The 13171-nt window shown below is 40.5% G+C and overlaps 1 protein-coding gene across 2 annotated transcripts in view; it reads left to right on the top strand.

The window, feature by feature from the left end:
* Window positions 1–11690, top strand: part of PLEKHA8 (pleckstrin homology domain containing A8) — a 62671-nt gene extending 50981 nt beyond the window's left edge. The window contains exons 13-14 of one of the 2 annotated variants that reach the window (XM_052638843.1): window positions 5998–6059; window positions 11493–11690. In XM_052638843.1, the coding sequence (XP_052494803.1) occupies window positions 5998–6059; window positions 11493–11690 (260 nt within the window). Of the gene's footprint in view, window positions 1–5886; window positions 5970–5997; window positions 6060–11492 lie in introns of those variants that run through there. The other variant, XM_052638844.1, reaches the window with a different exon arrangement.
* The last annotated feature ends 1481 nt before the right edge of the window (window positions 11691–13171 follow it).

Raw genomic sequence — 13171 nt, 5'->3', positions numbered from 1 at the left:
TTCCCTCTCCTCCTATTAGACTGCCCGGCAGGTGTTTTGCCCAGTGGAACTCTTCTTCTCTTGGCAAGATGCAGGCACAGCAAAGAACAGCTGCCTCTAGAAGGACCAGGTGGGGTACAGAGATAGTGCTGCTGTAGAAGCTGTCTCTTCCTTAGACCAGGCTGCCCCTCTTACTTGGACTCAACACATCCTTGTTTCCTTACTTTCCCATAGAAGGGGGCATGAAGAAAGGTTTCTGGGCCTTTTTGAGTATTTGCCTTCACTGGCAAAGGGTAGAAAAAGTAAAAAGTCTCTGAGGTTGGAGAAGTCCTGGATCCAGAGCCCTTGTAAACAGGCAGTTTGGGTGCCAGGTGAGCTCTGGAGCTGACTCAAAGGCCAGGACAGGAGGCACCTGTGTTTGCTACATACTGTAAAGAAATGTGGGTTTCTTTTTACTTCCTCACCACAATTCCAAATTAGAATGATTGTGACTATTAGTAGAAGAAAGTAATACTATCTGTATAGGAAAGAAGACTTAAAAGAATATACCTCTAGAATGCCCTATGTGGTTATCTCTGGGAGGCATGATTATATATCTCTTTAATCCTTCCCTTTTTACATTTTCCATATTTTTAACAATGAACACATTATTTTTGAAATCAGAAAAAAAAACAGTAATTTTTATACTTTTTTAAACTACTACTATGCCTCAGATGGGAAGTTCAGAACCCTTGACATGGCATTAAAAGGTCCTCCCAGTTTGGTCCCATCCCCAGTATCTGCAGCCCTAGTGAATGGTTCTCCCTTCCTGCCACCAATTCCATGTAGCTTCCTCCATCTGCAACTCCAGCCACCACCCTCCTCTCTGCCCTAGCCAGCCTTTGAGAGTCCTCTGGAGAATTCTCTCTGTCCATATGCTCCCAGGCTGGATTCACCTCTCTCCTTTCCTGTAGTACTAGATACAGATGTCTGTTACAGCAGTTGGCAATTTACATAATAATGATTTGTTAAACGCTGGTTCTCTTAAAAGCCCATGAACTTCCTGAGGATAGGGGACTGAGTTTAAATCACCCAGAGATCCATGCTGCCTTGCACAGTAAAGGGCATGCGATAGGCTCACACTAAATTCTTATTGATGGAGCAGCTGTTGCATTGTGACTACCCATGAGCAGATTGTAATGGCACTGAATTTCATCTGCTATTTTTTAATGGTATTTAATACCTTACATGGATGAGGATCACAAGAAATACAGTTTTCCCACTATACCTCTGTGACTCACCTCTGGATGTTTTCCATGGACCTGTACACTATTTTACCAGTCCAGATGGCTCTGTAGATGGTTGGAAAGTTGACTGTATTGCTGATTTACCCCAGAGGCTGTGCCTAGTATCTCCTGCCCATCTGCACCTGTACGCTTTGTGTACTAACAGCCTTTTCTTTACTAAGGTCTTGTGTACCATCTAAAATGTCTCTGATAACATCTGTCCCCTTAGAGAATCAGATAGGGTTTAAGTGTGACTTACATTGAAGTCTTGTATCTTTGACATTGCCCTAGCCTACTCAGACTCTTCTAAGAAAAAAAAAATTTAATTTACTCTTGATTTCTCCTTTAGGCTCTCTCTAAGAGCTCTTTCTACACTTGAATTAACTGATTTTCTGCTTTAGCTTTGCAATACTGGATGCTGGCATTTCAACCCATTCCTAAAATTTTAGATAGCCAGGGAAATCTGCTGTTAGAATTCAAATGTACAGTAGTATTTCGTACAAAATATAATGTATTTTATGCAGTCTTGAATTGTGTAAAATTGTAGTAAGGTATGCCAAAAGTTCCCTTTTGAATGAATGAAAAGGGAACATAAAGATGGGCACAATAAAGGACAGAAATGGTATGGACATAAGAGAAGCAGAAGATATTATGAAAAGGTGGCAAGAATACACAGAAGAACTGTACAAAAAAGACCTTAATGACCCAGATAACCATGATGGTGTGGTCACTCACCTGGAGCCAGACATACTGGAGTCCGAAGTCAAGTGGGCCCTAGGAAGCATCAAAGCTAGTGGAGGTGATAAATTCCACTTGAGCTATTTCAAGTCCTAAAGATGATAACTGTGAAAGTGCTGCACTCAGTATGTCAGCAAATTTGGAAAGCTCAGCAGTGGCCACAGGACTGGGAAAGGTCAGTTTTCATTCCAATCCCAAAGAAAGGCAATGCCAAAGAATGCTCAAACTACCGCACAATTGCAGTCATCTCACAGGCCAGTAAAGTGATGCTCAAAATTCTCCAACCCAGGCTTCAACAGTACGTGAACCGAGAACTTCCAGATGTTCAAGCTGGTTTTAGAAAAGGCAGAGGAACCAGAGATCAAATTGCCAACATCTGTAGTATCATCGAAAAAGCAAGAGAGTTCCAGAAATACATCTGCTTCTACTTTATTGACTACACTAAAGCTTTTGACTGTGGATCACAGCAAACTGTGGAAAATTCAAGAGATGGGAATACCAGACCATCTGACCTGTCTCCTGAGATATCTGTATGCAGGTCAAGAAGCAACAGTTAGATCCAGACATAGAACAACAGACTGGTTACAGATTGAGAAAGGAATACGTCAAGGCTGTCACCCTGCTTATTTAACTTATATGCAGAATACATCATGTGAAATGCTAGGTTGGATGAAGCACAAGCTGGAATCAAGATTACTGGGAGAAATATCAATAACCTCAAATGTGCAGATGACACCACCCTTATGGCAGAAAGCGAAGAGGAACTGAAGAACCTCTTGATGAAAGTGAAAGAGGAGAGTGAAAAAGTTGGCTTAAAGCTCAACATTCAAAAATGAAAATCATGGCATCCGGTCCCATCACTTCAGAGCAGATAGATGGGGAAACAGTGGAAACAGTTCAGTTCAGTTCAGTGGTTCAGTCATGCCCAACTCTTTGCGACCACATTAACTGCAGCACGCCAGGCCTCCCTGCCCATCACCAACTGCTGGAGTTTACCCAAACTCATATCCATTGACTTGGTGATGCCATCCAGCCATCTCATCCTCTTTCTTCCTCTTCATCTCCTGCCCTCAATCTTTCCCAGCATCAGGGTCTTTTCCAATGAGTCAGCTCTTCACATCAGGTGGCCAAAGTATTGGAGTTTCAGCTTCAACATCAGTCCTTCCAATGAACACCCAGGACTGATTTCCTTTAGGATGGACTGATTGGATCTCCTTGCAGTCCAAGGGACTCTCAAGAGTCTTCTCCAACACCACAGTTCAAAAGCATCAATTCTTCAGTGGTCAGCTTTCTTTACAGTCCAACTCTCACATCCATACATGACTATTGGAAAAACCATAGCCTTGACTAGACGAACCTTTGTTGACAAAGTAATGTCTCTGCTTTTTAATATGCTGTCTATATTGGTCATAACTTTGCTTCCAAGAAGTTAAGTGTCTTTTAATTTCATGGCTGTGGTCACCATCTGCAGTGATTTTGGAGCCCCCCAAAATAAAGTCAGCCACTGTTTCCACTGTTTCCCCATCTATTTCCCATGAAGTGATGGGACCGGATGCCATGATCTTACTTTTCTGAATGTTGAGCTTTAAGCCAACTTTTTCACTCTTCTCTTTCACTCTCATCAAGAGGCTCTTTAGTTCTTCTTCACTTTCTGCCATAAGGATAGTGTCATCTGCATATCTGAGGTTATTGATATTTCTCCTGGTGATCTTGATTCCAGCTTGTGCTTCATCCAGCCCAGCGTTTCTCATGATGCACTCTGCATATAAGGTAAATAAGCATGGTGGCAATATATTGCCTTGACATACTCTTTTTCCTGTTTGGAACCAGTCTGTTGTTCCATGTCCAGTTCTAACTGTTGCTTCCTGACCTGCATATAAGTTTCTCAAGAGGCAGGTCAGGTGATCTGATATGCCCATCTCTTTCAGAATTTTCCACAGTTTATTGTGATCCACACAGTCAAAGGCTTTGGCCTAGTCAATAAAGCAGAAATAGATGGAAATAGTGGCAGACTTAATTTTCTTGGGGTCCAAAATCACTGCAGATAATGACTATAGCCATGAAATTAAAAGACCCTTGCTCCTTGAAATAAAAGCTATGACCAACCTAGACAGTGTATTGAAAAGCAGAAACATTACTTTGCTGACAAAGGTTTGTCTAGTCAAAGCTATGAGTTTTCCAGTAGTCATGTATGGATGTGACAGTTAGACTATAAAGAAAGCTAAGCACTGAAGAATTGATGCTTTTGAACTGTGGTGTTGGAGGAGACTCTTGAGAGTCCCTTGGACTGCAAGGAGATCCAACCAGTCCATCCTAAAGGAAATCAGTCTTGAATATTCATTGGAAGGACTGATCCTGAAGCTGTAACTCCAATAATTTGGCCACCTGATGTGGAGAACTGACTCACTGGAAAAGACCCTGATGCTGGGAAAGATTGAAGGCAGGAGGAGAAGGGGACGACAGAGAATCAGATGGTTGGATGGCATCACTGACTCGATGGATGTGAGTTTGAGCAAGCTCCAGGAGTTGGTGGTGGACATGGAATCCTGGCGTGCTGCAGTCCATGGGATTGCAAAGAGTCGGACACGACTGAGAGTTTGAACTGAACTGATCCTAAAAGTATTAATGAAGCCTCACCCAAATTTTAACGATAGACATTGACAATAATTACATCATTTCAAAGCTAGAGGGCTCAAATAAATTGTAAACTGTGTTTAAGCTTGCAGCCACGCAGCCTGGCTGTTTTGCTTAGTAAAATGCAGATACCTGATGTCATTCGGCAGTTCTGTGAGCCACACTGTGTTTTGCTGCATAAGAACTTGTGGTTGTGGTTTTGTTGTCTAGGTTTTTTTGTTGTTGTAGTCATTATTTTAACCTCTGCTCTTGTTACAATTTAAAATGTCTTTGTATCCTATTATAGTGTCACCCAAGCATTGATTAAATGGCGTGGTGCTTGTACTAGTTCTGAAACTAGCCCATGAAAATAAATAAGTTTGGAATAAAATGTAGATGTGGTAAAACATGATAAAGAAGGTCAAACAACCTCCATGATATTCTGTGCTATAATTTAGCAGTGTGAGGACTCTATAGGCCACTAAAGATGATGCTGAAAAAATAAAATGGAGCATTGAAATAAAAATGCACTGTGGTGATATAGAGCTGTGTCTCCTGAGAGAATGTTTATTCCTGTAGAAAAAATCAGTTTTCAGTTTGGAATATATTATTCAAAGCCTTCAGGAACATATCCCTTGCGTAAAATGCAGTCATCTTGTTCTTGAGATTATTTTTTGTAATTAAAATTATTATATAGACGTTTTTTAATCTCCTAAAACTCATTGGGGAAAAAAATAATAGGTTTTTATCTTTAAAGTCTAGAATATGAATTGACTTTTATTAATAAGCCTCACCAGTTACTTTATATCTAGCTTAATAATTTCAAGCTGTTCTTTCCATAATAGTTTTCAAAGTTCTAGCTTTAACAGTGTATATCCAAGGTCATGGGACATCTAGGACTAATATTTGACATCCCAGAATAGAATGTTAGAATTGAAGAGAACCTTAGAGAAAATTTTACAAAGAGGAAAAGAGATGGTTAGAGAGGTTGGCTAAGGGACTGGCTCAGGGTCACACAACATTTCAAAGAACTGCATTTTTCTATTTTCATAGTGTATTTTAAGTTATATTCTCCACATGACAATATCGTTTCCTCCCTTTTCACTTCCTTATATGTATTGAATTTTCCAACCATAATAATAAGCTGCCGTCCAGCTATATTGACACAGGGAAGAGTGGAAATATCAATTTTTTTTTCAATTTTTCTTTAAAAAAAAATCTCTGGAGGGTTGTTTTTCCTACTCAGGACTTTTGGAGTATATAATCTTGTAATTAAGCTTTTTTCCCTCAGTTTTTAATACCTATAGGAATATGCTGCTGTGTACATTAGAAAGGACATGATGCAAATAACACATCAAATTCTGATGAAATTGTTCCTCATGGAGTATTTCTTCTTTTCAAGATAATGCATATGGTAAAACGTTACGGCAGCACCACGGCTGGGTAGTGCGAGGAGTTTTCGCGGTAAGTAGGCCTTCTGCCTCCTCGTGTTCTGATGGTCACAGCAAGGTGTTCTGTTTTGCTCTGTGTGTGTGTGGTGGTTCTGTTTGCTTTGCTTTTGAGAATAAGAATAAAATGTTGCTTATTGCATTGAAATCTGTAGGTCTGTTGTGTGGAAATGTTGGCAATAAACAGAGAAGACTTAGAGTGTGCTTCACCTTATCTAGTTCCAGGGACCCTGAGGTGTGTCTCAGAAGTGGCTGCCTTTCTGATGAGGTGGTAGAGTGTCAGTGTAGACTAGAGATCACGCTCTGAGGGGAAACCAGGGGAGGTTTCAAGCCCATAGCTCCCTCTGCTGCCTGTCAGGGCCAGGCCTGTTAATTCTCCGATTTTAGTTAGTCTTTTTTCCTAAACTGAATTGTAGCTTTGAATATTAACTGACCTGGGTTGCCAGTGGCTGGAACTGGAAATCTCTTCTTCCCCAATTATTTTCCTTGTGGGAGTGTTTGAATTTGTGTGTGTTGGTTCCTGTTACCTATTATTCCTTCCTTCTTTGCATGACCTGGGAAGAACGCACACCTGAGAATCGTAGTTCTCAGGTGGACAGATCAGTTCACCTGCTTTGTAAAATAGCTGCAGCAGATGGCCCCTTTCTGTCAGCAGTAATATTCTGTGATTCTCCTGTCAGGCGAGAGGTCAGCCACAGTCAGATGCAGCCATGAAACGGCTGAATCTCATGTCGTGGTACAACAGGAAATGTCAGGGGATTAAAAATAGCTTGCAGATGATGTCTTTTACTAATTTGCCTAAGGTAAGAACTGTTCAGGTCATGATTTCTTAGGAGACAGGTAAAGAAAGTGGGAAGAATTTATCATGGAAGAAATCAAGTTTTAGTGAAAATGAAACATTTTACTGTTCACTGGACTAGGAGCCAGACCAGTTGCAGCCACAAACTGCTCACATTTACCTTCAGTGGATGTTTAATAATGTAATAATAGCTTCCGTGTGGCTATTGGACACTTAACTGTATCAGACACTGTGCCAGGTACTTCTGTGTTCATTATCTTTGGGAATCCTTAGGATTGGCTCCCACTGTTTTACAAGTTCAGAACTATTCATTTCAGTTCCAAAGTAAGGCAGTGGCAGAGCCCAGGTCTAAACCCAGATCTGTCTCCAAGGCTGGTGCTCATCCCATACATCACAGCTCTCCACAGTGAAGACAGAATAACTGAGAAGCTGCTAGTGAGAAATTAGTCAAAAGATGCTGCTCCATTCATCAATCTCCCTGAGTAGATACTGTGATTGCCTGCAGGTGCCTGACACCCAGGTTCCCTTGGTGAGATGAAAAGCAGGGAAACATTGAGTTGCCTCATTTATAAGAAATATAAGTGTAGTTTTGTTTTGTTTTTTATTCCAGTAGAGAGGGCAGAGTTTAATCCTGAAATATTGATGATCCAAGAGACATTGACAACAAGAATGAAGCTATAGGAGAAAATTTATCATGAGCATAAGTCTTTGAAAGGACATTTTAACTTACAGCATTTTTCTAAATAATTTAGATTATTTAGTAATTTAGTAATTAATCTAATTTAGTAATTTAGATTCATTGTAAAAATAAAATGTATAGAAAAATAGAAAGGGTAAAACTGAAAATTGTCCACAGTCTCACCGCTCTATAATAACCATCTTCAACATTTTTGTGTTTTACCTTCTTAGCTCTTATTTTCATATATTTAACATATTATTTTCAATGTTGTTCTATTTCATTGTGTATATTTATATAAATATCTATTACTAGATATTTATATTTTTATGTTTATTTTATGTGTATAATTATCTTAATTTTGTATACTTACTCAGTATATGCATGTAAACTTTTTTGACACTTAGCTGGTTGTATAGTTTTGTATTGTTTTTCTCCACTTTTTTAGTTTTTATATTTTCTAGTTGTATTGACATACGTTACTATATGTTTAAGGCATACAGCATGGTGGCTTGATTTAAATGTGTTGTAAAATGATTACCACAATAGGTTCAGCTAAATCCATCTTCTCTTATAAATACAATAAAAAGAAAGGAAAAAGGAAAAGTTTTTCTCCTTGTGATGTAAATTCTTAGAACTTACTCTTTTCACACGTTGGCTCTATATCCAGCAGAAGTATTAGCTGTAGTTGTCCCCACTTAATTTTAGGGATTGCATAATATGTCCCCCAGTATAGAGGTACCATAATTTTTTTGTTCCAAACCTTTGTGTTGGAAATTTCAGTTGCTTCTAAGTTTGTTTTTACAGATGAAACAGCATCTGTTTTTATGCATTTTTGACTAAAACAGTTATTTCCTCAAAATGGGTTCCTGGAAGTAAATAGCTATGTCTAATGCAAAGAACTAAAACCCCAACTTAGAGCACTTACCGTGCATTGGATGTTGTTTGAAGTGCTTTACTTATGTAAAGTTATTAATCTCATAACTCTGAAGTAGGTTCTATTTTCCTTGCTTATAAACAAAACCTGAAACACAGGGATGTGAGGTGATAACACCCAAAGTTATAGGAAAAGAGCATTTTGAAGACTCTTGATGTTACTGCCAGTAGTTTTTAAATTTGCTGATTTTTAAGGAAATAGATTCTGTTGAGCATTTGGTAATAGCATTATTAACAGAGGAGCTTCTTTTCAGTCTCTCTCCTGTTATCCTCCATGTCATCCCTACTTCGGGAAGTTTATTGAGTTTTCTGATGTCCTGATTAAAATCATCAGGGGCAGATCTAACTAATCTTGGTTGCTCAGGGAAATATCTTTCACACTCACGGAATCTGACTTACTTAACAGCCAAATATTGGACTTTTATCGTCAAACAGTTATGGTCTATGGAACTGATGGCTAGTCTAGGCTCTGTCTCTTTCTGTGGCTCTCTGTTTTGGCTTCCTTTTCAGTTGAGTTCTGGCATTGTTTCCCAAATAGACTCAGCTGCATCATTGTTCCCTAGGAACCTTTGAGAAATGCATTGTCATGGGCTCCACTCTGGAGATTAAACATTTTTTATTTTATGTAAATATATGTACGTAGTTTTATTTTGCTTTTTATCACAGGGTCCAAAAAGGTTATAACAAAAAACAGCAGTTTGTTCCATACTTCCCAGACTCACTAAAAGAGGCTGCAACTTTCAAATGCTTTGGCTATTTCCTCCAATACCTCTGTAATTCTAAAACTATTTCCTCTTCTTTGTGGCCTTATCCATTTTAATTCATGTTGATTTCTGCGATAGATTAGAGTTTAGCTATCTCAGACCTTACTGCCACTGCCTCCCCTCCCCTGCCTCTGCTTTCCGTGTAGAATTATATCACAAGTCCGCATGATGGTGATGAGCCAAAATTCTGTGACTTTTTTTGTTTTCTTTTATGAGTTTTATATTTCTCCCTGTACCATGAACTCTCCCACATCACCATCATTTTGAACTTACAAATTTTTTTTCCAGAACTTTCTAAACTCTTATTCCAGTCTGATTTGTTGTACTGCTGTTGTCGTAGAACTTTTGTTCATAAATTTCCCTATATTGAGTCCCCACCTCACCTTAATTTTATTTCCCAAGTCCTGTGACTTCCTATTTCTTGATCTAATCCCTTTTTTTTTATGATATCCAAACTCTAGTAGCTTCCTAAAAAAAAGAGTGCAAGGGAACTAAATTTTTGAGTTCTTGCATGCCTGAAATTGTCTTTATTCTGCCCCTTTTTCCTAGAGTGTTGCTTTGGCTGGTGTAGAATTCTAAAGTGAAAGTTGCTCAGTCGTGTCCAACACTTTGCGACCCCATGGACTGTAGCCCACCAGGCTCCTCTGTCCGTGGGATTCTCCAGGCAGGAATAGTGGAGTGGGTCCATTCCCTTCTCCAGGAGATCTTCCTAACCCAGGGATCGAACCCGGGTCTTCCGCACTGCAGGCAGATTCTTTACCATGAACCACCAGAATTCAAGGTTAATACAAATTTTCTCTCAGAACTTGGAAGGCAGCCCTCTTATGTCCTCCAGCTTCCAGTGTTACTACTCTAAAACCTGTAAAATGTAATGTGTATAAACCATTCCTCACCTCCTCCTAGATGCTTTTAGGATCTATTCTTTATCCCCACATTCTAAAATTTTACCATGTTTGCCTTTGGGTCTTTATCGTTCATTTTGCTAAGCATTTGACTAGGCCTTTAAGTCAGGAGACTCATATCCTTCTGTTCTGGAAGATTTTCTCTCAAGATATTTTTGGACAGTTGCTTTTCCTCCGTCCTCTGCTCTCCATTATACCCCCACCATTATTCGAGTGTTTATGATGTGCCAGGAAGCGGAGTAAACGCATCCTGCGTGTCCCATTAACCCCTCAAATAAGGAAAGTGCTACCAGTCGTTTTCTGCAGACGAGGAGACTGGGGCTCTGATTTAGCCCCCTTGCTTGAATTCCTCAAGCTGACCTGCAAAAGAGCTGGTGTTCAAGTCCAGGTCTCCTCACCTCGTGGCTATGCTTTAGCCACTGCATAAATGCCAGCCACTCTCCCCTTGCAGAAAGGGAGAGGGTTGATTCTCAAAGACTTTCAATATAAGGAAGCTCAAGAAAGCAACTGCAAGATTTTTTACAATCTATCGAAGATTTTAAAAGCCTCCAGAGAGCTCAGTGGAGCCAAAACCAGTAGATGCCAGAGAACAGATTTCAGTACGCTTAGGGAACAGTTGGCCTGCAGAGAGAGGGGAGCTGTAAGGAGCTTAGGAAATCTTTCCTCGGCAAAGCAGTGTGGTTGGTGGTGTGGTTGAAAAAGCGGAGAGATGATCCTAAGTTCAGATCCTGGCCCTGGCACTCATTAGCTGTGTGATTTCCATATGTAAAATAGGGATATAGATTGTACAGGGTTCTTACAAAGATTAGCTGGGATAAAATACATTGAAGCATCAGCACAGAAGCAAACCGTAAATGTTAACCCCCTTCATTTTTAGAAAATCTTCACGAATACAGAGGAAATCTCTACATAAGGGTAAATGGGACCTAGGTAAAGAAAGTATGTGGAGATGAGATATAAACAGGATGGTGAGCTGCTCCGCCAGGCTGGCCATGTGCCAACAAAGACTGTGCAAGCAGCGTGCATGCAAGTCATTCTTAGCACTCCATGGAAGAGCCTGGATCACTGTGAATGAGAAAGTTTGAGCTTTTCTCAAACTGTTCTCCTCTCACCATTACCTGATTTGATGGGACTATTCATCCTCAAGATAGCCCAAGAAGATATGTGCTTCTTCAAGCATTAAAGTGATGTGGTTCTTGAAACATAATTGAAGAGTCCATGAACTGAAAGAATGTATGCCTGTTTTTTCACTCTTGCTTGCCTCAGTTCTGTGTATGTGTGTGACTGTGTGTGCACGCATGTGCTTGTGCTTGAGTATAATGTGCAAGAGAGCATGACATGGTGCAGCTTTTCACAGGCAATTCTTTTGCAGTTAGCTCTGAGGGCAGCTCCATCCTATGAAGATTTTGTGGCTGCATTAACCATTAAGGAAGGCGACCACCAGAAGGCAGCTTTCAGTGTTGGGATGCAGAGGGACCTCAGCCTTTACCTCCCCGCCATGGAGAAGCAGCTGGCAATACTGGACACTTTATACGAGGTCCACGGACTGGAGTCTGACGAGGTGGTATGACATCTGCAGAGTAGCTCTGCCTCCTCACTTCAGGGAATAAAGTTTGCTAAAGCGTTTTGTTGCCCGACTTAAATTTCCAGCAGCAGCTCCAGCCCTCTCCAGTCTCTTACTTGGGGAATGGAGAGGGGAAGGCAAAGCCTAGTGCTTTTATATATAATTTTTTCAATGCTGTATGTTTTGTGTGTTTAAAAATCAAGGTGCTATATAGTTAGTTCAAAAGGCCTCATGGAAAACCAAATTGTAGCTGTTATATAGATGTGAACAGCAAGTTATAAGAGCAGATTTGACAAATGAATTTGTTAGACAAATGTTTTGTTTTTAGCTTTTAGTTTTAATGGGTCACCCAAACCTAAGCTGAAAATGAGCAATTTTCTGTATTAAGGACTATAACTCATAGCCGGTATTTCAGTCAACTTAGAATTAGTCTAAAATTTTCAAGGGAGTTAAGCCCCTCTGTTGAAGCTATTGAAAATGTAGAATTTGCTATTCCTAGATGTTCTGCAGAGAATTCTCTTCTCCATGGCTCCGTGGGCCAGAAGAACCTGTGTATTCAACACATCTGGTACACTGGTATGACCAAGCAGTGCCATCCCATTTACAGGTGGGGAGACTGGCTCTGAAGAGATGAGTGGTATGTCCTTGCCCCAAGCCGGAGGATAGTATGGGAGAGGTGGGTGGGTCATCTGAGGTGACCCCTGTGCTGTACACATCCTTTGCCACCTTTTTCCCCTGCATCATCTCAGTTGGACATCACAGCAAAACCATGGTATTCAGGGCTTATTATTAAACTTCATAAGTAAGGTTTAGAGGTCAAGGGATAGGCTCAGTCACATAGCCACTAAATGGAGGAGCCACGTGATTTCTATCTGTGACCTAGACCGCCCTCTACATCAAAATCACATGGAGAGCTTGTTTGAAAATTGAATTCCCAGGCCTTACCTTGACCTGAAGAACCAGAATTGTGGGAGTAGGACTCAGGATAATAAATCTTGAGTTTGAATAAATTTTACAAGGTATTTTTGTGCAACAGGGTTGAAGAACTACGAGATTAAATTCTAGTTTATGGAATTCCCAGTCTTGTGCGTGAACTAAATGTTGTATCCTTTCTTGCGAAGAGTAGGAGGCAATCATTGAAGTGAAGTAGTTAAAAGGAGAGTGAGAAGTGGCGCGAGTTTACTCAGCAGCTTTCTTAACTGAACCAGCAGGCCTTGGTGTAGTCCCCGGGGGCCACAGTTCTGAATGTGCTCTCTGACCAGTCTTGGCTTAATCACCAATAGTGCAGAGCAAGCTAAATGCAGCTGCTTATCTGTCTCAAGAGCTTTGGGACCGTGTCACAGTTTAAAAGTGGGATTTTTAAGTCTTTCATGAAACAACCCGAAGAGTGTGACGTGATGCCAGGACTGTGGCCTCAGTCCCTCAGGAAGCCAGCCTGCCTGGAGTGGGCGTGGGGGAGAGGCCACGGGTGCCTTCTGTGCCAGAGG

Source organism: Budorcas taxicolor, chromosome 4 (genome assembly GCF_023091745.1).
Source record: "Budorcas taxicolor isolate Tak-1 chromosome 4, Takin1.1, whole genome shotgun sequence".
In the NCBI taxonomy this organism is placed as follows: domain Eukaryota; kingdom Metazoa; phylum Chordata; class Mammalia; order Artiodactyla; family Bovidae; genus Budorcas; species Budorcas taxicolor.
Note: the sequence above shows the minus strand (reverse complement) of the source record. Positions and strands in the feature narration are given on the sequence as shown.